General features: G+C 42.0%; 1 protein-coding gene across 1 annotated transcript; it reads left to right on the top strand.

Annotated features, from left to right (window-relative positions):
• Positions 1 to 1,262: 1,262 nt before the first annotated feature.
• Positions 1,263 to 25,575, top strand: zgc:158464 (uncharacterized protein LOC791139 homolog). Its single transcript, XM_061247103.1, has 3 exons — positions 1,263 to 1,974; positions 24,424 to 24,553; positions 25,157 to 25,575. The coding sequence occupies exons 1-3, from the start codon at positions 1,534 to 1,536 to the stop codon at positions 25,195 to 25,197; spliced, it is 612 nt and encodes a 203-aa protein (XP_061103087.1). The 5' UTR covers positions 1,263 to 1,533; the 3' UTR covers positions 25,198 to 25,575.

Genomic DNA, 25,575 nt, shown 5'->3' with positions numbered 1-25,575 from the left:
AGGTGTTACAGAGCCCGGTAGGTACTAAAGCTGCCCAAGACAAGGCTTTGCTGAAAGACACATAATCCTTCTCTGAACATGCTCTAAGCATACAGTGCATTATTGACTTAGCAGTTGACCTTATCCAGGATGATTTACATAGCTTACATTCTTACACGTCCCATTTGTACAGCTGGATATATCACCAAAGCTGTTTGGGTCAAGTAACTCTTAAGGGTACAACCGAAATCCCACCCAGGATTTCCCAAGTCCTGTGAGAAGGTGGAAGAGATACTGTTCATCACATGTGTGTGTCTGCAGGTTTTTAAAAATATTTCTTACATATTTGTTTTTCTGTTAATTTGTGCAAAAATATACACGATATGTTTATGCAATATGTTCTGTGCTATAAAATATATTATTCATTGGACAAATCCGAATTTTCCTGGCAAATGTATGTTTGTTCTTCTTCACTATACAACCCTCTGAGTCGGCAAATTTTCAGTTGAACTCTTAGCTTCATTATTTCTCTGTATTGTAGCTATAGCGTGCGAGTGTGCGGTTATTAAAAATAAATATTGATTCATAAAAGCAACCCTGGATTTCTACATCCATCGCCGTTGCGATATTTCAACGTAACTGAAGAAACTATTATTGCCTCTGTAAGTATACGAGCATAATCTATATGTTCCATTCCACGGTAAGTATTCATATTATTGTTATTTATTTATTTCTTTATTTTTATTACCACTCGCACAGGCCTACAGATAGTGCCTTAATTAACTGCGGACCACACATACAGCATGCGGAAACGCATGTTTCAATATAGCCTACTTTGTGCCACCCATTTACACAAGTCACTCCTACTTTCTGGCGTAGCGAATTTCATTAAATGTTGTTACATCGTCCGATTGCATCCGGTGCGTATTCATAAAATTATTTGTGTCTCAAGTGCATTAATTGTCAGAGCTGTTTCGCTAAAACGTCAGCGCGCAAACGTATTGTGTTCATATATTGTAAAAAAAAAAAAAAAAAAAAAAAATCCATAGGAATGTTCCAGCCCAAAAAATACGCAAACTGTCCATATTGTGATTATTGTTGATGCTAATGTCATCGTCATTCACGGGCAATCAAACGCTGGTATGTTAACCGTAACCTACTACCTATCAGTAGCAGTAAGGTCACAGGCTGATGTTGTAGGCAACAATTTGAATCTGTCCGGTAGGTGGCAGTGAATATGCTCATGCAGTTTGTCGTTGAAGCCTGTAGTGTGGTATCCCACAGCCAGATGCCTGCTTTCGCGTATTGCTCAGAGGAGTTCGAGTGCAGAGCGGTCTCCCCGTCAGTGCGATAGGGACAGAGGTAGAACAGCACTGAGGGGTTCGGGCTCTGCGCTCTTCGTCAGCGCAGAGTACACGGACGGAATTTGAGCTGGAGAAACAGGCGGCAGAAAGTCGGGGAGAGCCGAGGACTCACAACCGCGCGGAAAGAGGACCTCGGCCGGAAAAGTGGAACGAAATATTAAAACTGACTTGTGAGCAATGCACTGGCAGCATGGCCAAATGGTTCAAGGAACACCTGGGATTCAAAACCACCAAGGCGCCACCACCGGCTCCCCCAAAACCGGACTACAGACACTGTCACCCCACTGTGCCCGGAACGCCAGGGTACCATCAGCAAAGCTCTGGGGCGACTTCACACTACCCAAGCCCAGCTCAACCGGACATTCTAGCTGCCTACAAACTACAGAAGGAATTGGACTTCGAGGACCCTTACACGGGAGGCGGAAACATTTCATTCTCAACAGGCATGAGTTCTGTGGGGTCGCCGGACATAAAATACGTATCCCCGAAGCACCGGCTTATTAAGGTGGACACGATCGAGAAAGGCAACCCTACGACTGGCACGAACATTATATCACCGCCAGCTGTTTCTGCGGGGAACGTGAAATCTCCCTCTTCACCTCCCGTAGAACAGGACAACAAGCAAGAAAAGGTAATGGCACCTTTTGAGAGACAACTTCCTAGTAGACAATATACAAATTACACCATGAATATTGGAAACGATGGTGGCCTAACTTTTCCCCCCAGATTTTTCTGAACTTTAAATTAACCTCTTAAAACTGCAACAGTTGATAAAGCGTTGACAAATGTTTTTGGGGAATATAGCTACTGTACTGAAAAAAAAGCTTGTTCATATCCACGCTGCCTGAACATATTCGTTTGCCAACCGGATAACGTAAGAACCGGCAGAACAAGTTATTTAATTATCCCCCTTAACAGTAGACACAAATCCGCGCTAGACAGCGCACACTTACATCCGATAATGACTGACATTCCGCATTGACACCAGACCATGTTCCGAACACAATTGACACACATAGCTATTACATATTCCCATATTTTTTTAAATAACCAAGTTCGTCCATGATCTACAAAAATAAACAAATTTCGAAGCTTTAAGACAGTATATAATGGGGAAATAGACATTAAACCCATTCTGGGCCTATGTGCCATGACTCACTTCCCTGCACTGGGAAGCAACTTTTCATTCAGAGAAACACGATGACATTCAGCACAGTTCTAATAATAATAATAGTAATAATAATAATAATAATAATAATAATAATAATAATAATAATGTGATTATTATGTTCAAGCCTGATGTTCAAAGCGGTTTATGCTTCAGACACCATTTCTATGATTCCTGCATTCGATGAGCTGTAGGTCAAATGGATATTACAGAGAGTACAGTCACAGATATATGGCATTTACAGGTATTTCTTCAGGTGAGCTCTTCTTAAAATGTGGTCAATGCTCATAGTCCACCATTACCCCCTCCATTATGATTAAATTGATTTCTAGATTAAATGTTGACAGCAGCCAAGCACCTGTCAAGCTTTACTTCAGGCGTTTTTCTGTAGTTTTCGGCAGTGATATTCCTTCAAGGAAATATTAATGGAAATTTTCTTCGTAGTAATTTTCATATTAGGAAATGTGTTTTGTCATTTGACATGCATATTTGATAGTGTAGGCTCTGGAGTCTTGGAATGTATGTCGGATGTGTGGCCTTGCAGTCTTGCAGACAAAATGTCTATTTTTACTTCTCAGCTTTCCTTAATCCAATTAATGTAATATAAGGTCAGTGTTAATTGGTGTAGTGGCTGCAGACCTGCTGATGCCATTTACCTTTCACCACACAGAAGTTAATTGGTTCTGGTGCTGTACAATAATGCTGTATGTCTTCCTTTTTATGCATTAAATGTGTTCATGTTACCCTTGTAGTACATATTGCAATTTTTTTTTTTCGATAGAATTTCAGCAAAAGCTAACCTGTCTTGACCAAACATCTAGAACAACGAGATGTTTGCAGACAGGTGTTGAAAATCCTATAAGCACATAATTAATTGCTCAACGAATTATATTCTGTTGGTTTTGTTCATTTTTTTTTATATGCATATCTACATGTGAACTGAGCATTGTGACATCTGTGATATCTAAACGCTTTCTGTTGGTTCTGTGGATACAGTTCTATGGATTATTCTGTGTTTTCCACACAGTGTAGTACAACCTTTCCAATACATCCATTTGGAAAGTCAGGAGAAAGAGCACACAAGTACTGCACAAATACGAGTGGGAGTGCTGAAGTATTGCCCAACATAGGCAACACCCTATCTGTATAACTCTCCGCTCTGTTGCTAATCGGCAGACGGGAGTTGCTTCACCGGTGTTCGTGTGCTCGACTCCTGTGTGTCGGAGTTGACCGGAGCAGTTTGAACGGAGGAGGAACTTGAGTGTGGAATGTTGTTTGAGTGCTGCCGGGCATATGCCACTCGATTGGCCGTCTGCAGTAAGTTTCATCACATTCCACCAATGAAGCGATTCCATGGCACCTTACGTCCTGCCCCTGTTGCCTCTGCTGCTTCAGGGGTGGAGTTAGTGGGGTGCTGAAGGTGTGTGCCGTGGTTAAAGCCAAGAAGTGCTTTTTGAGGTAAAAAAGTCAGGAGTGCTCTGATTTCTTGGAGCAGACATAGAGCAGGACAGTTTTTTAAGATGTATTTTCAGAAGAACTTTAGTGTTTGCAGTCTCATAGAATTACAAGGTCGTTCCATGCTACTGCAACCTTTTTATCTCTTAAAAAGCAAACATAAGGGTAGTAGTACTCCATGCTGTTGTTATGTTCTCGAAGTGAAGAGCAGCTGTCGTCTTCTGTTTATGTCCCCTTGTTGATTCTGATGACTGAGCAACATTTGCATTTGTGTAATAAAAAGCTTCTAAAACAGTCCACCAGATGAAGACAATGGGAAATTGAACACTGAACTGTTTTTCCAGAGCAACTGAACCAGCTACTCGTTTAATTAAAAGGATTACTGCTTCCTCTAGTTAATTGGGGATTATTTCGGTCTCAAAAGTCAATTAGGCATGGCATATTCTCTGCCTCCTTCTCCCCTCTTTCCAGATTCAGCATAGGGATGCTTGCAGATTCTTCTGCTCACTCAAGACTCATTCAAATAAATGCAACCAAAAGGCATCAAAAACATTTTAGTAAGAAAGACAGGCTCAATTTTTTAAATGTTTTAAGGGGAAAAAACTCAAAATTACTTCTTTCAATATCATATTGCCTGCTTTATTCCTCACGTATGAACCTATTAAGTTCTTCAAGAAATACGCTCAGCTTATAAAAGGCTTGGTTGAGTCTCATCTTCAATGGATCAGATATACCTGCAAATCTCAGTGCATTTATCTGGTTACATACCAATACCAGGCACTACAGAGCGTCATCCAACCACCTGTGTACATCAGGGCAGAAGGTTTTGACCCCTCACTCACAAGGTCAGGGCTGGTTACAGAAACTGTACCTAGCTGTATTTATATGGATGTTGTGATATAAAATTGAAGAAAAAATTATACAACTGGGGATACACTAAAAGCCTTAAATCGATCTTCAGTACTTATTGACAAAAGAGTTCTGTGTTAGCGGGCAGAACTGAAATAAAAAAAATGCACTGAACCCAATTTCAAATAAATTTGAGCATAACCAGCGATTAGGTGATTCATAGTGAATTTGACAAAGAGACTGGGAGTCTGCCTCAGGCCCTGGAGGTTGCCATGACAAACAACTGTACCAGAGGGGGTCTATCAGATGTACAGTAACATAACAGGAGGACTAAATATTATTCTTAAAACCCTCTTATTTTACCCTCTTATTTTACCCTCTCAGTTCTCAAATGCAAACAGACCCAAACTGAGTTGATTGTTTTCCTTTAACATTTGTTCTGTTGACGCAGAGATATGGCCGTAGGTACAATTGAGAGAAAGAGAGAGAGAGAGAGAGAGAGAGGAAGCGAGGCTATTATTTTGGTCCTGAGTGTGGTACCTGGCTCTATGATTCTGTCCTCTGATTGCAATCAGGGGGCGGAATTTCAAACAGCCATCCGCCATCTCGACAGCCATCAGCCATCATGACTGTGTTCATTTGAATGTGCCTGGCGCCCACACTGATATTTCTTTTTAAAGGGTGTTGATGCCACTACCTGAGCGGAGTATCAACAGCGGAGCATATTTTAAAATGCACGGCCAAGTTTGAGTTTGGTTAAGATGTTTGAATAATTCCTGTCAGCATCTTTCCTTGCACATGAAAAATTGGGTGTTCATATGTTTGAACAAATGTTCAGATATTTTAAATTGGCACAAGCATACAGTGAGCTCCATATTTTTGGGGACATATTAATGTTATGAAAAAGCCATGTCAGATAAGCAGCCATTGCATGCGAAGGGTAAGTTCTGTGACCCATATACATCATCAGGTGCTGAGAATCTTCTCTGGTGATGCTTTACCAGGTGTATTGCTGCATCCTTCTTCAGCTCCTGCTTGTTACGGGGGTTAGTTGCCTTACATTTCCTCTTCAGCATATGAAACGTGTTCATTTGGATTCAGATTGGATGAGTGACTTGGCCAGTCAAGCATGCTGCAGTCTTTGGCTTTCAAAAACTCCTTTGTTGCTTTATGGTATGTTTGGGGTGATTGTCTTGCTGTCTATTCAGTGAGCTTGGAGGCATTGTGTTGAACTCTGCGGGCTTTGTTAGGTACTTCTTAGCAAACTGTATCCTGGCCATTCTGTTTTTGCAGCTAACTCATGGTTTACATCTTGCGGTATTGCCTTTGTAGTTCTGTTTGTGAGGTCTTCTGTGGACAGTAGTTACTGAAACATCCAACTGTCACCTGAAGAGTCTGTCTGACAGATGTTTTTCTTCATTATGGTGAGAATTATTCAGTCATCAATAGTAGAGATCATCCTTGGCCTACCAGGCCTTTGGGATTACTGAGCTCACCAGTGCTCTCTGTCTTCTTAATGATGTTGATGTCCAAATGGTTGATTTTGGTGAGCCTAAGGTAAGCCTTGATTTTCCTTGGCACAACTGTGGTACAATAACAGACCCCAAAGGCGACCAAAAGCCTAGATACTGAAAGCTCTTATACCTGTAGGAAACAATTGGACACATCTGACTAATCAGAAAGACCATTTTAGCCATTTGTCCCAAGCATTATGGTGCCCTAAAATCCATAAGAATTCCCTTTAATAAAAGCTGAGGAACTGCACGTTCACCATGTGTGAATTAAAAATGTAAAATTGTGCTGTACAGAGCCAAATCAAAACAAAATATGTATTTGTCACAATAATTATGGAGCTCACTGTAAAGGAAAAAAATATACACATAGGTTTAAATGTACGCAAATGTACCTCGGAATGTATTACAGCATACAGTAATTTGCGCTTATTAAGAATGTGAACTTATTAAAATATGATTTCATACTTATTTATATTTCCATGAGTCCATTGATCAATGTATTTCTTACATTTCTTTTCTCATGAGGACCCTGCTGCCATCTACACACTGACACTTACAGAGATAACAGTTTCACTGTTAATATTTCATTTGTTAATTATGTGTTATGTAATTATGTAATTGGCTGTGTTCATCTTTGATTATGCAATGGAAGCCTCACATTGTCAGAAGTGACATACAGGCTTTTCTGAAGGAATACATAACTGGCTGGTCAGGTGTGAAAAAGCAAACTCTTTATCTTTGTAATACTTTATTTGAACCCCTCGTCATAAAGCTGACATAACACTGTCATGCACATGACCTAACAGCTGTCGCAAGAATGCATAACAGATGATGTCACTTGATGTCAAATGATATAAAACTGTCATACTTTTATCAGTGAATTTTATGACAGTCGTTTGTCATTTGACATCAAGTGACATCATCTGTTATACCATCTTGTGACAGCTGTTATATCATGCATATGACAGTGTTATGCCAGCCTTACAGCTAGGGGCTATAGTAAAGTGTTACCGCAAACTCTGTTTCGAATGGTGCAGAGAACAAGAGAGGGAGAGAAGCTACGAGTCATCTATTAGCCCCAAAGCCAGACTGATGTTTTAATTACTTCGGCAGTGGATGCTAATTGCATAAGCGCTTACCTAATGCCTGTGCTGCCAATAAGTTCGTCCAGTGTTTTGTTGGATGGTTAGCTTCAGAAGTTCATTATTTATTATCGGGGGTCCATGGCTGTTAGAACAGCTGGTGCAGAGAATTAGTCCTGTGGCTGTCTTTTACCAGTGAGTCATTGATTTCATGCGTAGCACGATATGGCTAATATCCCGATTTAAAAACAGCTCCACCCAGAGGCGGTATTTAACATTTTGAACGATGGCAGCCGTAAAACGACAAGCGTGTGGCGGGAGGGGAAAAACAACTTTATTGGCTTTGATTGTTATTGTTGTTACTTCTCATTTGTATTTTGTTTATAATGACAAGCCCTTCATGGTACAGTGAATGGAGGAAATGATCAATTATTTTCCCACCGTACTGCTAATTAAAGCCTCCCTCTCCTGCCACTTGTTCCCCCACTCCCCCCACAGATCAAAGTTCTCAAAGACTTCTGAAAGTGATGCATCGAGGGCAAACTCTCCATCCAATCTAAAAAAGATCTGCAGAAGGACTGAGGACATGTGAAAAAAGCAAAGCTGCACTTCACACTATTTTGTTTGTGTCCTTATAAAGGCCACTGCCCACATCGACACCTGTAAATGAGTCAGAATGAGGTGAATATATATATATATATATATATATATATAATATATTTTTTTGCAATGTAGTTATGGAGGGTAAGCTGTACCGGCAGAGAAACTGAGAGGATGTGGTGGGTGTTGTGTGAGAAAAGCCATGTTTTCTCAACCCATCTTGCTTGCTCTTGTATTTCACAGCAGTGATTACAGTATATTACCAACACAAACAAGCTGTCTGTATTTTGGTGATGGCGGCAAATAAAAAAGTGCTCTTGCACGTCTATTTGGTTTGTTCACTTCTCGGAATAGCAGATTCCACCTGACGTTGATATGTTTTTTTTTAATTGAACTATGTTATTAAATAAAACATCCCTGTAAGAAGCCAGTTGGTTGAAAGACACATCGTGTCAGTCTTTCTGCATCCCTGAGAGTAACACTGATGTTTGGTTTGTTCACTTCTCTGAATAGCAGATTCAACCTGACATGGAGATGTTTTTTTTTTTATTGAACTATGCTATTAAATAAAACATCCCTGTAAGAAGCCAGTTGGTTGAAAGACACCCCGTGTCAGTCTTTCTGTATCCCTGAGAGTAACACTGATGTTCTCCACTGCTGTATGTCACTCTGGATGAGAGCATCTGCCAAGTCATTGGAATATGATGTCATGTAATGTCTTCTCTTTGGCACTGTTAGTCTGTGGCCAAAGAAAGTATGCTTGTTTGACAGATTTCCTTCAGGGATCTTAAGTGTTTCCTTATATTTTTCTTGTGTGTCTGTTTAATTGTTCCTGGCCAAGATGTTTCTCTGCTTGGTACATAGCCCTGGCGGCTGATTATCTGAAATAATTTTGCTGTTGGTTATTTGGGGGAACTCCCCTGCCCAAACCCCTTTTTGAATGATTGAATTCGATGGAAACCAAAGGCACTTATTTCCCCTGAAACTCGTTCAGCAATGCGTCTCACAGAGGGAAAACAGCCAACCCAAAACCGGCCATTTCATCCCTTTTAAAAAAAAATAAAAAAAGCTTCTGTTCTGTCTGCTTGTTATCTGGCAGAGCACTATTTCAATTTTATTTATTCATTTTTTTTTTTTACTGTTTGTTCTTTTCAAAATTCAATTTCTTTTGCCACGTCTTGTTTTTCGGCTTGCCAGAGCACTGAGGCATTAGATTATATATTCATGTGAGACTGGTTTGTCCTTTTCATATCTTCTCTAAACGTATGCGAGGAGCAAGCAACAGCTGCTACACCTTGACTGTCGGGATTGTGTCCCGGATAATAGAATCAAAGGGGACAGACGCACCCAATCAGGTTTCATCTGCAGCAGTGCTTGAAGCCACTCGCATGCAATCTGTTTACCAGTGCAGTTTAATATCACGCCTGGGATTGATCTCGTTTGTTTTCAAAGGAATTGACTTTGTGGCACTCACAATGGTTTCCATTGTATATTGTTATATCCTATTTAATCAAATACTTTATTTAATTTACTTTTTTCTTTTCTACTGTCATTGATTATGTTTCTGTAATTAATTTTCTGGTTATCGAGTAACTTATAGTTATATACCTGGGAGTGTATTGAAAATTATAGGCTTTCTATTGGAAGATTGTGAGAGTTTTGAAATGGGCTTTGCCATTTGTAGTTGGTGCCCTCTGCAATCTGGATTTCACCTTACGTGTCTTTAAAATGGAATATTTTGTATTAATTGTTCAGAGGGAATGTTTTTGGTACACTGATTTTGCAGTGCCCCCGTTCATCACCGCGAAAACAGTATGTGCTGCTACTGTAAAGTGACTTATAGTAGCAATATTAGCTTAAATATACAAAACTAAACATGATTTTGTAACCATAGATAATCTACTGTTTTGGAGCATACAGCACATCTATTTCAGTACTGTTATGCAATATACAGTAAATCTGTTTCGATACTGTTAGACCCCTCTGTCAGTATCCTGTCAGAATTAATAACCTGTTTTGTTGAATATGAACCGTAAAAACAACACGAGAACCGTCCTTGGCTCTCCACTTCCCCATGACCTGTCAAAGCCAGGTTACACAATATCTGCAAACAAGCAGTCCCGTGCTTGAGGGGGAGCAGGTTTACGTAAGCAGGTTAATGCGGAGAACTAGCCTTTGTTCCCGCTGTTTCTGCAGCGGCTGAGAAGAAAATGCAGAGAAAAGCAGGGTTTATGTGGCTCACCAAGTTTTATTTCCTTCCCAAAATTGAGCCTGTGCTGTGCAATTTACGGAGTACGGTTTGGGGTTCTGTGCCGGGCGGGAAAGATCGGTTAAACAGGCAGTGATGCGTGCACTCTGACACACACTGACCGCACGCCAACTTGAGCCTTTTCAGAATGTGAGCCCCAACCCAAGACTGCTCTGGCAACTGGCAAACATTTGAAAACAGACCTGGGTTTGAATGCTATTTGTTTTAGAATCCAAATACATTTCTGCACTCTGTTGATCCTGCCAGGTGCATTTCAGACTGCTTTGAGGAGCAGGTGGGCAGGGTTAACACTTTTGGGATTATTTCATTTGTTGCAATACACCAGGCAAGCTTGTATCGGACTTCTCAGTCAAATGCAGAAAAGTATTTGAATCCTTAAGAAATACACCGAATTTTGCACCTGGATCCTTTGTTAGGAAAGAAAGTTTTTATTTATGTGGTATCGTGTTTAAGGAACTGGTTCCATCATCAGAAAGCTATAAACTATAAGGTTTGTGCAAATCTGCTGTTCAACCACCTTCATGACATCATTGGATATGCTTTGGATAAATGGGTAACAGTGGTGGGTGAAATCTGTGTGTGTCAACCATAATTAACTTTCCTCCAGATATTCTCTCATATGTTTTATCTGAATTTTCGTACTTTAGCAAACCCCCTGTGACCAGCTCTTGTGTCTAATCATAAAGCATAGTGTAGACCTACTGTAAGGACTGTGTGGAATGCTCCTCAATACAGCCCTGACTTGTTGTTATTGGTGTGATTATAGTCTTTTTCAGTGTCTTAGGCATGCGATTGCAATGCTTGACGTCACCCTGCCGGTACTTTGTGTATAAGAAGCTATCAGATTATATTCTCTAGCATTCAGGAATGCCATACATCTTTCAAGTATTTCTGGTATCCACAGTATTTTTTTTTTTACAAGGCAGCACAGTCAATTTAAAATTTTAGAGCGTTTGAATGTTCTGGCTTTATAGCCTCTTGCTGTAAAGTTTTATCTTGTGTCTCCAGTTCCCAATCCATTACTTGCTAAATATCCAAGCCACTGAATGTCCGCCCTGACGAAAGTTGGGACAACTCAACAAAAAACGCCCTGCTGTAAAATAGAGCTGGTCTAGCTGGGTATGAGCTGGTCAACCAGCTACCAGCTGTTTCAAAACATAGCTTGAGCTGGTCAAAGCATGACAAGCTGGGAGCTGGTCTGAACTGGTCAACCAGCTAAACAGTCTCGATCTGGGAGCTGATCTGAACTGGCCAACCAGCTGCCAGCTGTTTCAAAACCTAGCTTGAGCTGTTCTTTTCAGCAGGGCAGATACACAGACTCTATGTGAGGGTGCCAGAAAGTGCAGGCAGCCCTAAAATGGGTGTTCTCCTCACAGGTTATAATGGAAGTTGCGTTTCGAGTGATTCACTGCTTTCTGTTGGTGGAGGCCTCCCTCCCTGCTGCTTTCGAGGTCAGCTTGTTAGCACACGTCTACATCGCGTTTTAAATCCAGGAACTCTGGACATCCTCGCAGGAGGAAGGAATTTGGGCGTTTGCTCGGTCCATGCCAAATCTGGCCACGTTGTTTACAGCCAGCCTCAGGATCTGGGTGATGTCATCCAGGCAGGGAAGGCTGCAGGACAGGAGAAAGGAATTTTGCCGGGAAGTGTAGCACAGACATGCCACGGTAGGAAAAGGGAAATTTGCGCGGCGCTGCCTTGTGCGTCATGTTCTAAGGCCGTCACTGCAGTGGTGGAATTATCTTTAGAAATCAGTGAAACAAATTGCAGTATGCCTGTGTAATCTGTGTCATCTCTGTAGTTCTTGCTCAATAAAAAAAAAAAAAATTGAATAAAAAATACCCCCACAGTATGTAACCCGAGGTTGTTCTCCTGAGTCACTAAGCTGTGCGCCATCATTCTAAATTTAGTAGGTATTTTTTGCAGTAAAAATTCTAAATGTTGGTAACTGCGTTTGGAGAAGCCATAGACATATGACACGGTTTATTTTAATGACCAACTGAAACGCCACCCAAAGGAAGGTCTGCTGGGAAGACAGAGCATCACAGGCTGGTTAAAAGGAAACAAATTGAGCCTTGAGGCTTGTGCCACCCTGGGTAAGTATGTGTAGCCCCCCCCCCCCCCACAAACCCCCCCCCGGGTATTTTTAACTGCTTCCATGGTAAAAACTTGGAACTCTTTACTCTGAGTACACAGAACTCTAGTTTACACCCATAATTGTCAGTCTTCCTTTCCCAAGACTAACCCTGGATTCCCGAATACTGTTTTATGTTTCTTGTTTCTTCCCACCAGTGTTTAAAATGCGGGAATGACCTTGCGGACACAGCGCAGAAGAATTCATACTTTCTCCCATATGCCACGAGGACCACAGGCCTCTAAGCCTACCGCTTGGGCTACCACAGATTCAACTAACCAGACTGTCAACTCCTGTGTTCCTGCCCTCCTCTCTCCTCCCTGACAGGATGTCCTGATTTGTAACACAAGTTTCTGCTGCCGTATGACAGTACAGAACACACATCGCACCAGTATTGTCCCTGGTTCAGCTCCTTAACGAACTTGTAGTCCTAAATTGTGCCTGAGTGGGATGCTTTGTCCCCAAATGGCTGGTGGAGCTTTCAGACGTAAGTGTAGGAAGCTGAGTGTCTGCTGGGTCCGTAGAATATCTTGTTATCCGTTTTAGCTGCTGGATACCTGATGTTTCTATTAGCCCCATGCTGAGCAGACCTACCCTTTAAACTGCTCTGAGCAGCTATGGTCCTTGAGTGGGCTGAAGCCCTGCCTCACCTCAACATAAATTCTTCACTTTTTACAACTTTCAACTTCAAGAGCTCATACTGCCTGGTCCATAATTATTTAGACAGTGACAATTTTTGTAATTTTGGCTGCTCTGAGCAGCTATGGTCCAGCTATGGGCAGCCTGTAGCATAGTGGTTAAGGTAACAAAGGTTACTTTGTTGTACGTCGCTCTGGATAAGAGCGTCTGCCAAATGCCAATAATGTAATGTGATGTAATATAAATGACTGGGACACGCAAGGTCAGTGGCTCTAATCCCGGTGTAGCCACAATAAGATCCGCACAGCCATTGGGCCCTTGTGCAAGGCCCTTAACCCTGCATTGCTCCAGGAGAGGATTGTCTCCTGCTTAGTCTAATCAACTTTACGTCGCTCTGGATAACAGCATCTGCCAAATGCCAGTAATGTAATGTAATGTAATGGTCCTTGGGTGGGCTGAAGCCCTGGTTCACCTTCACATTCCCACTGCAGACTCCACTCTCCCCGTCCTGGAGGAAGGACGTCTGTTGGTGTCGGAGGAGGGATCAGGAGCTTGTTATTCTTAACTGCCACTCTGCTAAGGCTTGGGTCATTCAGAGTCAAAGCAGGATTGTATGAATGTGTGCAGTTTTAAGCCTACACACAGTACACGCTGTAACTTAAATGTTAAAACTGACTAAGCTACACCCTAACTGCAGTATTATAGTCGTGATCCCTCTCTTCTGCTTCCCTCTCATTTCAGTCTCGGGGGGATCTAATCTGTTTGAAGCATATGGGAATATTTTATTATATAATGTAATCCTATATTATCCTGGCTGTGTTTATGGCATACACAGCCCAAGTTCAAACAGTTTATTAATTGTATACAAAACAGAAGTTAAAGGAAAATACCAGTGCGGGCTTTGATATGACAGGCAAATTCTGTCTGTATTTCATGCAGATAAGAACAGGAAGTTTAAGTAGCTACAGAGAAAGGCTTATTAGCTACAAACGTGTCTAAAGGTAACCATTAGTGTAAGCTGCAGGTGCTCTCGCCTGCTGGGCCACGGTTAGAGTTGTTTCACGTCATTTCAAAGAGCAGGCCTCCGTCTATCAGGGGATCAGGCCTGGGGTAGAAAGGCAGGCAGAAGCTTTATGCCAAACATAAAGGCCGAGAGGGCTGTTTCTGGATTAAGGAAGTGCTCCCTTCCTGGCAGGAAGTGTTTACAACTTGGCGACATTCCCTTTTCGGCGGGCAAGCCTGTACTCGCCACTTGAAAATCTGGGAGCTTTGGTTAGATTGTTCTTTTCTTTTTTTGTGACCGCTGAATTTAGTAAATGAGAAACTTCCTTTTTTTTCGTGCCTAGTTTTTTGAAAAGTATTTTGCTGAGGAATCAGGTTCTCACCAGGCACTTGGAGGCTAGACTGAAGTGAATCCCCCCCTTTCCCCAACTCGGTCATGTGGGAAAAACAAGCTCAAGCTAGGTTTTGGAGCAGCTGGTAGCTGGTTGACCAGTTCAGACCAGCTCCCAGCTGGACATCGTTTAGCTGGTTGACCAGTTCAGACAAGCTCCCAGCTTGACATGGTTTGACCAGCTCAAGCTAGCAGCACTAGCTGGTTGACTAGTTCATACCTGCTAGTGATTTGTGATCAGCTTCATGATCAGCTTGGCCTTTCTGATCCGCTCCTACCCAGCGATACCAGCTTGTGACCAGCTTGACCAAGCTCAGTTTTTAAGTTGGTCAAGTTGGCATAGCAGGGAAGCAGTCAAAAGATGACTGCATGATACCGGACCCTGCCTCTATCTGTTATCAGGGTGACCGAGACAAGATAGCAGGATTGGTCGTCGTAGGGACCCTAGACGGAGACTATCTGAGTCGAAGACTCATTAAACTATTTGCTCCTCTTCTTCCGTCTTTCCATTGGTCCATACCTCCTGTTGTTTTTCTCCAAGCTCCCTCGCTCACCCCACTAGAGCACAATACTCTGTGGTTTTTAGTTTTGTATAATCCAGCCTTCTCTCTGAAATCTGAAGTCTATTTTTGTTTTGTTTGTTTGTTTTAAGTCGAACCAACTGTGCTTTCCATAACACTTTAGCCTGAGCACTTGAGGATACATTTGACAGCATTCAATTTCCTTTTCTGCTTCCTCTCAGATTTGAGTGTTTGAAGTCGAGAATAAGATGTCAGAGCTAATACAGAACAGTGTGTGTGTGTCCATAAATTGACTGTGTGTCTGTCAGTGTTTGGGTTGTTGGAACAAATTGCACAATTCAAACATAATTCAAAGGTCAAAAAAACTATACTGACTTCAGTGTGCAAACAACAGCTCCATATTTTAATTTGTGTGCCTTTAAACTTTCTCACCAGCTTAACATGCTGCTTGTGTAATCTCGCTGCTGTGATAATTTTTTTCACGGTAGTCGCTGTTTGTTTACAAGTGTGTCAGCCAACACTAGCTCATGGCTGAAAACTGCAATACACCGTCAGTGAGAATCTCATCTATCCTGAAAATCCAGGAATTAATCTTTGGAAAGTGTTTTTGATTCCATGCAGCTAATGTGAAGATTCAACAGACAGTTGTTTGAGTATTTGCAAAATGGTGATTAGATATTGCATGATAACGTGATAACTGGCCCACTGAAATAACCAAGTCAGGGGCACCTGCATCTAAACAGCCAGGCATGACTGCATTTTCTCTGTTCACACATGTAATGCCTGCTGAACACCAAGAAACCATCGTGCGAAACAAACCTGTTAAACATGTGCATACTGATTCACAGCTTTACATAAAGTTATAAAGAATATTAAAAAAGCATTTTAAGGGAAACTGACAGCCCTGGTTCAAGTGTGAATGTAGGAGTAGGCCTGTTAAAAAGGTACTGACTTTCAATCCATACATTCTCTACTTTATATAACTCTCAACTTCAAGAGCTCAGGAATCTCACGCGAAACCAAGATCAGAAAAGGAAGCTGCATTTGATCGGATGTATCCCAGTGCTTAATCTATCGTGTATAAAGAAGATGTTGATCTGGTATGGAAAAGCTTTGCTCTTTCAGGGAACATGGTTGCGTCAGAGGGAAATGATGTGAGTGATTCATGTTTGTGTTGCATTGACTGTCAGCCGTGAGGAAACAAATAATTCATTCAGTACATGATTATTAGCCTCAACCAGGGTTGGGGCGGATTTTCTTAGTTGGGGTTTACTTAGTATTTCCTTCCAATGGTACACCATCACCTAAAATATATTTCCTGTCTTCATTGGGAGATCTCATTCATTGAGTCCTGTAATTTGGGTGACCAGATGTCCCAATGTCCGTATTTCAGCCCCTTTTCACGTGTCTGATGTGAAAATATGTTTTTTTTTTTTTTGATTCAAGAAATGTTTTGCATGATACTACCTCCTAACCTTGCTTTTCTGTAGCTATCATAATCAGTGTAAACAGCAGCTTTTTTGCTGACTATAGAGATAACTGGGGCTATGGCCACAAAAAACCATCTCAGATTATACCACGCATGCCACTTGGTGTTCAGAACTGCCCTACTCCCTGTAACTCCCTTTACCTTCAGCTCTTTTGTCATCTACCCCATATGGCAACGTGCCGTACTGAAACACGGTGCCTGCCCGGGCTGTTATGGTCATGTAATTCCTAAACACCAAGGCTTTACTCCCAGGCAGTTTGAAAAGATTCTCCCTGTTTGCATTGCAAATTACGATCAATGGCTGACCACTAATGCTCGCTGTTCATTCCAAAGAGTAATCTTTTTCCTGACTGCTGAGACAACTCACCCCACATGGGCCTGGGAAACATTCACCCACCGGAATGGAGGTCTTAATAAAAGGCAATTGCATCTTGCTTTTTTTTTACTACTTGACAAATGTCTTTTGCTTTGTGTTTACATTTTTGTAACAAAATAATGCAATCTCCTCTCACTAATAATGAAAGTGTGTGGATCTTCTGTGCCTGAATAATGACGCTCTTCTCCGTAAACAAGGAGAAAACGGTATGGGTGAGTGTATGGCGGCAAACAAATAAATGGAGTGTGCTTAATCTTGCCAGTGTGACATTCGTGTGTGGGTTAAATTAATTGCCTGAATATATAACTGAACAAGATAGCGGCGCCTCGAAAGTAAATGTGCTTTTAGGCCCAAATTACTGTTCCCACAGCTCCATATTACCGATTGTTTTTTATCCGTTGCTTTTGCTGCAATATTATTGGCAAGCCATAACCGGGAATATTGAATTAGACAGCCTTTAATAAGACTAAAAGCAAAGCTAACTGATGAATTCACACAAAGACAAATATGCTTTTCTTTAGAGATGCACTTTTTATTTATTCGTTTTTTTTTGTCTGAGACTTATTGCACATTTAACCTGCGGCAGAATCGTTACATTAGCTCTGTGACTTATGTGACTTTTTGTGTAGCCATCGAGTGCCTATAAATCTTGGTTGAGACCCAGTTTATTCCTGGTAGATTGTACCAGGGAATAATATTTTGAACCACAAGGACTGGTCTCCCACCATTATGAGCAAGAGCTTACCGTTTCCCCACAGAGGTTAGCCTAATAAAAACTGCGTCGCTGCTGTTGTCTTTGTACTTAACACGCAACCACACTAGCCTGCATTAGCACCGGAAATGAGTCCACCCGTGACGAACTGCTGGGCGGGGGAGTCAAGCTGTGCGGCGCACAACCAGACGCCTATTTGGGAAAATGCGTCTCAAGACTTTCATAACAACTTTTCCCTATTGCAAGGGCTCTGGGGTGCTGCCCTTTGTATAATGATATAATAATATAATATGTAGCATAATTAAATAATAATAACTACTGAGGTGTTTCTTTTCCCTCAGTACGGGGCCTGGATGTACTTTCGAGGCTTAGTGCAGCCAGAGAGGACTTGGCACCTGTTTTCTTTATGTTTTGCTTATCAACCATTTTTGGAAAAGCTGTTCAGATGTGCCCCGTCTCCATGGACGCTGCTCCGGAGGGGCGGGGGGGGGGGGGGGTTAGCCCTGTTTTCATTTTCGATTTGGCACCTGCTGCAGCTGTTTATGCCTGACTCTGAGACGGCTTTCATCCGTTCCGATAGCCGGCTTTTTTATTAAAGAACAAGAGCAACAGCCACACAAAAAAAGCCCTTTGAAACCCCATAATGCAATAGAGCTGCTAAGCCTGCGGTCGTATTGGGTTATCCTGGACTGAAATCCCCCAGTGGCGTGAAACATAAATCACAAATGTCATCTTTTTTTTTTTCTTCCTCCCCCCCCTCCTCCTCTCTTCGTTCTTCGCCCACATTGTTATCTGGCAGCCTCCCGGGTTCTTAAGGGTATGGTGCGGGCAAGCATTCTTCCCCGGCCGCCTTGCCTCTGAGGTCGGTTTGGAGGTTGTGACTTGAAGGAGGGCCAGAGGGAGAGCCGCCATTTTGTGGATTTCAACCAGTTCATAGTTAGGTGATGTATGGATATCGCTATATTGTCTATTGTTACTAATGTCTATTATCTCTGGACTTTGATTTTTGAGCACTGTCACTCAGAAAAAGTATAAACTAAGAACACGACACCGATGTGTAAGCTCATGACATGGAAGCTAGTTGATGACGATCAACATGAAATTGTCCGTCGTTCTAGTATAAACTAAAAGTCGAAAACTGCGACCGACCATCGAATGTGATAATTGCTGGTGACAACGATCATACCTTGCCTTTAATGATTGAAGTAGTAGTTATGTATGGAATGATGCAGATCAGGCACTTTAGCCCTTGAAGGTGTAAGATCACAAATATGGATAAATAATTAGAATGTTCCTATTCTGGAGAATATTCTAATGCTGATGCAACAATCGCGACTGGTAGTGGAAATCAGAGGTCTGGAACACTAACTTGGAATTCTAAATAAAACATTCCAAAAGGCCTACTCTTCAAGGGGTTAATATGAAGGATGGAATGTGGATTTGTGGAATGCATGGAATGTGGAATGTGATGGGCTCTGGGATCAAACCGGTGCCAATGACTAACTAGCAACTATTACATAAAATTGAGATACAGATTGTAAATTTTTCCAAGTCTGCTGCTTTAAATGTTAATTGCCTGCTAGATTCGTTCTCCTGTGATGTTGTGTGTGTGTGTGTGTGCGGGTGTGTGGGGAGGTAGATTCACGCTGCCTTAATGGACGTCTGGCAGACAATCGAATTTTAATCATCGCGGCTTCGCTAACTGAGCGGAACGCTGAGCTGGAATGGCAGGTGCCTGTTACGTTTTTTTCCCCCCTCTTAGCTAATGCACCCAGTTAACTGGGATCCATTTTGAAATCGAATTCATTCCCTAAGAACTGTAATGCATATTAAACAGCCCCAATGTCTTTCCAAAACGATCGCAGGTCAATCTATGGGCTGGCAAATGTAAGACATGGGGAGGCTGAGACTCTACGGGACCGGAGTGGAGTAATTGAGAATGTTCTTTCACCGGCTCTGTGGGGAGAGGGCAGGCAGAAAGTGTCGTGCTGAAAATAAATCCTTGCAGGCCTCTAAGGCGGCAACTGCAAAATCCTGGAAGGCCAGCGATTCGTTTTGAACAATGGCACGGATGCTGCACGCTCCCTGCTCTCAGTTCATTTACCGAATCAAATACGGAATAATTTCGGATTCAAACAGTTTTCTGTGCTCCAATGATCTTGATCTCTATTGAGGTCTCACTGTTTGATTGTATTTTATAGGTTCCAATACACCAGACAAGCTCACCCTGCTGAATAAAACACCAACCGCATTTAAATCCGAAACCATGACGTATTTGACCCCGGTCTGGTGGCGCTGAGGCCAGTGATGAAGCAGGTGATGATGGTGAAGGTGAAAACGGTTCACGTGTTCATGACGATAATGATGAAGATGATAACTCTGAAACATACAGAACCTATGCTGTCTTCACACCCCACCAACGCTGTCCGTGCTGCCGTACTCCAGAATTCCCCTGTCAGTTTTGAATGGCTTCCCTTAACCCTCCTATTTTGCTTGAAACCAGTTCAGCTTTTAAAATCTTGATACTGTATGTTCTTTTTATGTTCTATTTTGGTTGGATTAAATAGTAAACATGCAATGAACATAATGCTTTGTTTTCAGAAGACCTGTACCAACTTTGCAAATGTTGAATCAGTTTATTTTGACCCTGTGTAACTATAAAATGTCAGAAAATATACAACTGTTTTCATTTTTATCTCAGATTTCTTTGTGGATGATTCTGATGGCACTTGCCCATACAGGTGCCAAACTTTCACTTACTGTACCTCTAAAATTAGATGTTTCTCACAGATTTTTCATATTTATGGATAAAAGGCTAGTCATGTTGGAGATGATAAGAAGGTGATAATTTGGTGTTTATTTAAAGCGGCCATAAACTCTTAACATAATAGGAGGATTAAACAGGTAAAAAAGAACAGTTCAACGCATGACTGTAGTCGTGAGGAAAACCCTCATTCTTATGACATTGGGACAGCAGTGACAACTATTCCAGCATTAGTGGAGAGGTGCCCTTAGGCTTCAGTGCTACTAAACTCATGGGTTCTGTGTATCCGATGCCCTTTGACACTCTGTAAAACCTCAACACCCACTGGGTTACGGAATACCTTCTCATATAGTCGTCAAAAATGTCCTAGAGAACAAGTGTGAAGCTAAGCTGTGCATTTGATGCCGTTGTAGAAACGGGCCTATTATACAATTGATTCCGCCTTGTTTTCGCAGAGCTGCAGAAACCCACACGCAGTGTGTGTCTATAGCAGAATTGAGCTGGCTTTTGCTGGTGGCGCAGTGAGGTTGATCTTTAACAGTCCCTCTTCTTCCCTTTTCAATGACAAAATGTCCGCTCGTTACTCAAACAGATGGCTGTGAACACACATACCCTGCGTGCTTCATGTGGTCAAACGCACATGTTTATTTCCCACTGTGTGGAATGTTGCCAGTTAGACTGCTTCTTTTCCGCTCCTCTCCTCTCCTCTTCTCTTTGCAAGCTCACGTTTTTTTGTTTGTTTCGGTCTTTCATCCTGCATATTATGTTTGGGGTCTATTTGACCCCATTCAGGGTTCGACATCTCTCAACCCTTTGATGCACAAGCTATGCAAATATAAAAAATAACAACTCGTCGGTTCACTTTTGACTCATGTTGTGTATCAAAGGGTTAAAAAAGTTTGTTTTTTTCAGCTTTAAACTGTACTATTTTTAAAATATGGTGGGATTAAACAGTAAACATGAACTAAATGTTATTTTATACAGCTTTACCCTTTACCCCATACAGCTGTATGAAATGTAAGAAAATGTACAACCATTTTTATCCAAAGAGATAATATCTGAGATAATTCTGGTGACACTTTCCCATGCAAGTGTCAAACGTTCACTTACCTCAGGCTCTAAAAGGAGATGTTTCTCACAGATTAAGAAAAGACTAGTAATTTGCGAGACAATAAGAAGGCAACACACAAAGTATAAAAATCTTTCTATTACAATAATTTTGTGTCAGTTCAAACTGCTGTGGTCAATTTGACCCCAAACATAAAAGCGGTCATAAAATGTTAACATAATATGAGGGTTAAAACATTACCTTTAACTGCTGAATTGTTATCCTGAACAAGCTGTAAACTATGCAAACCATAGTAAGAAATAAGAAACCCCTAGCAGAGATTGCTGGAATAGGTATTGCTGTGGTTTTAGAATTTTTTGGGTTGGGATCTGGTGCTAAAACACTTAAAATGTGAGTGGCTTTAGTTAATGAAAGCTGTGTGTGGGGTACTTACATTTGTGGCACAAAAGAAATTGGATCTATTCCCTTTTAAGTAAAAAGGCAAAGCACTACAATTATACTGTGCTAAAATTGTCATAGTAATTGGGTAGAAAAGCCTGTACAAACTTTTTGCATTTAGCTTGCTCAATTTGAACGGCTCTTCTAAGCCCGTCTAATTTGTCCATTAGGCCTATTGAGAATGATGTGGTTTTGTGAAGGTATTTCAGTTTTGTTCACTATTCAAGGCTATGACCCGGCTTTCCTGCTGAGTGCCTTGTAATGAAAGGAGAGGGTTTTACTTCTGAAACAAATGTGCAGGCTGAATTGTCCTTTGGCTATTCCACGTTTGTTTAGTTAACTCACTGTCTAATTAGCTGAACAGGAGAGCCAGTGCATTTCATGATGATGATGAAACCAAGGTATGTAGCATCATTAAGTTCACATGTGTTGGGAGTTGAGGGTGCGTGGGCATGTGATTCTGGACTTATCGCCCAAAAAATCGGCAGGCTATTATTGGTGGGCTTTTTGGCAGTTTGTGAGGTCCACTGGCATGTGGAATCCTGGTCATTAGCAGGTTTAAATCTCTGGCCAAGTGGTTGCTTATTGGGTCCTGCCCCTTGGCATTTGGTGAAAGCCACCTCATTGGCAGTTATATTAGGTCCCTCCCTTTGGCAGTCTCATACCTGTCTCATTCCCAGTTTTTGATGTTCCACCTGCTGCTGGTAGTTTATGAGGTGCACCCTAGCCTTTGTTTAGGGGGTGGGGGGGATGGAGGTACAGTATATTTGGGGGAGAGAAGGGGAGGTGGCCTGGGCCAGGGAGGGGGAACCAGATAGGAGCAGGACCCAGACACTCCTGTCCCAGTCTTTTTCTTCTCGCAGAAGCGATGAGCTCACCATGGAAACAAGGGGTAGCCTATAGCCTAGTGGCTACATTACTTGGCTGGGACCTGGAAGGTTGGTGATTCTCACCACAGTGTAGCCGCAATAAGATCAGTGCAGCTGTTGGGCCCTCGAGCAAGGCCCTTAACTCTACATTGCTCCAGGGGATATTGACCCCTGCTTAGTCAAATCAACCCTCACCCCGTTACAGGTATAACTCTCAGCAAGAGTAGCGCCCACCTTTTTTTCACCTTCTTTCTCCCTCTCAAACTATGTTTTTCTTTTTTTTTCCTTCTCTGTCTTTCTCGCTCTCTCCCTTTCCTGCCCCTCTTAATTAGAGGTTTCTTTTTAGAGGAATCCAGTGACGTTCTTCTGCCAAAAGTTTTCTGAGATTTCCGCATTCTTTTTTCCTCCTCGGGGGCCCGCGCTCTGCTCGTCCCCAAAAAAAACATTTGCGCTGTCTCCAGCTGGTTCTCGCTCCACTTCGTCGAGGTGGCAGCCTTTTAAAAACTCCCGCGAGAGAGCAGAGCGAGAGAGAGCATCCTCCATATCCGCGGTCCAAATGTTCTGTCCCCACGGTCGTGCTGCGGATCGACCGGCTCTGCCTCACTGCTCCCACGCTCGTTCGGAAGCACTCCAACAGTCCAAAAGGCCAAATGGGCTTTATGGAAAACGGAGCGCGTTTGCAGCTTGTTTGTAACCTTTCCACATCCTACTCTCGAATCAACCCAACAACTTCACTGGGTCACAGATGTTCCATATTATTATTATTATTATTATTTTTTTTTTTTTAAATGTATGTCTGTATCGCTTATTAATCGGGCATCTGTCACATCCTATTCAAAACTGTATTGATTTTGTTTGTGTCAATTAAAAAGTAGAAATGCCTTGCATTAAAACATGCCTGCTTGGATGGTGATAAGAGCATTGCCTGTATATCTTATAATACAGACAGAGATCACTTTAATAGTTCATTATTATTAGTTATTCTCCCTAGAAATGCCCCTTGCGAGTGTGGATATACTGTAAAATATTAATTGTGATGGAATTTTGCTCAAAGACAGCATGTTACTGTGTTAGTTTCTGCTTTAATTTGCTATGCAATTCAGTGAATGTAGATATGATGGTTATAATTCTGAACTAATCTGGGTACTAGAACATTATTTTATTGCACATTCTCAGAATGGAATGTCTGAATGAAAGCCTGCCTTTTGGTTTTCTTTCTACCAGCTCAATATATTTCTGTAATTCTGTTTATATTGACAACTCTTTTTTTGTCTAACTGGTTCTATTCTCTTTCTGGATTTTATCTGGGAGCCAGAAATTATCTGCAAATGTATAATTGGAAAAGGCATCATCAGTTTAGGCAATATTGATAGGAGAGTATGGCTGCAACGTCTTTTTGAAGTATGTGGATAAGCTAAGTGGTTATGATGTTAGGAGAGGGCTTGGTGAGCTTCATGTACTTAGGGCTTTTCTCCACCACTCTCACCTCTACTTCTCTCCTTCCCTCCTTCCCTCCACTCCTCCCTTCTTACCCTCTTCTTCTCTGCCCCTCCTCTTGTCGTTCTCATTCGCTCCTCCACCCTAGCTTTCCTGGGTTTGTTCTGAAACGGGCAGTCTGAGCCAGAGCTGTGTATCCCTCACCCAGAAAGGAGTGTGTCTGTCCAGCTGAGTTCCGTTCATCAGTAGTTCAGACTAAATCCCCCCCTCTTGCTCTCTCTCTCCCTCCCTCTCTTTCTCAGCTTGTCATCCTTGAGGACTATGCAGACCCCTTCGATGCCGAGCAGGCTGGCGGAACCCAGGGTTCCACAGAGAAGGCCACGGAGAACGATGGTTACATGGAACCCTACGAGGCCCAGAAGATGATGGCAGGTAGGCCACGCCCCGCAGTGCATTCTCACCCCCTGCCCCCTCTACTGAATATTCACTCGTGTGCGGAGCGCTTTTTAATTTAGAGGCCGGAGGGGCCGCTCTGTTTCGCTCCAATTTCGCTCCGATACCGCTCACACCACGAGTCTGAGGCATGCCCAAATCCACCCAGCATTTCTTCCTTATACAACCAAGACCGTTAAACTTCAAAAATTGGCCATTGTAAGCTCGTTGCTGGAGATGGAGTTTGCAAAATATTTTAGAAAGGAAACTGATAAGTCAGTTTAGTCAGTTAAGTCAGAATAGTGCACTATTCCTACCAAACAACTAGATACCAACAATATAGAGCAAGAACAACCATGTGGTGACATTATTTCAGTGAGTAAAGATTCATTTTGGAATCTAAGAACACACATTTCGCGGAAACATTAGCGTGTGCTACGCGAACACACGCAGAGCAAAGAAAAATGTGAGCAATTTGAATATGCTTCATATCAAGTCTAATAATACAAATAAAATAAATTAGTTTTGCCATTCAAAGTAGGCCTAATACGATTTTTTTTTATTTTATTTACTTATCGCTGTTCATGAAATTGTATTTCATAGAGAAAGAAATGCAGCAGCAGCAACAACAGAAAAAAAAGTGAGGCATTTAAAAGTATCTTCACTGCAGCCAGAGCCCCAACCATATCTAGGACGAGAAAGAAGGAACTGGACACAGCCTTTTTTTAAATGATCTACATGGACTATGAACCCCTGAGTAAAGGAGAACGAGAAGGGATGCGACACTTTGCCAGCGTGGCCCAGCCAGGCTACACACCCTCCTGCTACAACACTGTGCGGGACACCCTCATGCCGCATGCTCTTGAGGAGATGGAAGCAAAGCTGCGAGACCTATAGGCTACATTTCTGATGGGCTAATTGTGGCCGCATAGCTATGGTTATGGTTTCTTAGCCATAGGCGCTTTTATCCGGTTTTTGTTCGTTTAAAACTTGGATGCTTAGCCTGTATTCTTTTGGCAATT

The sequence above is a fragment of the Conger conger genome, chromosome 6 (genome assembly GCF_963514075.1).
Source record: "Conger conger chromosome 6, fConCon1.1, whole genome shotgun sequence".
Classification (NCBI taxonomy): domain Eukaryota; kingdom Metazoa; phylum Chordata; class Actinopteri; order Anguilliformes; family Congridae; genus Conger; species Conger conger.
Note: the sequence above shows the minus strand (reverse complement) of the source record. Positions and strands in the feature narration are given on the sequence as shown.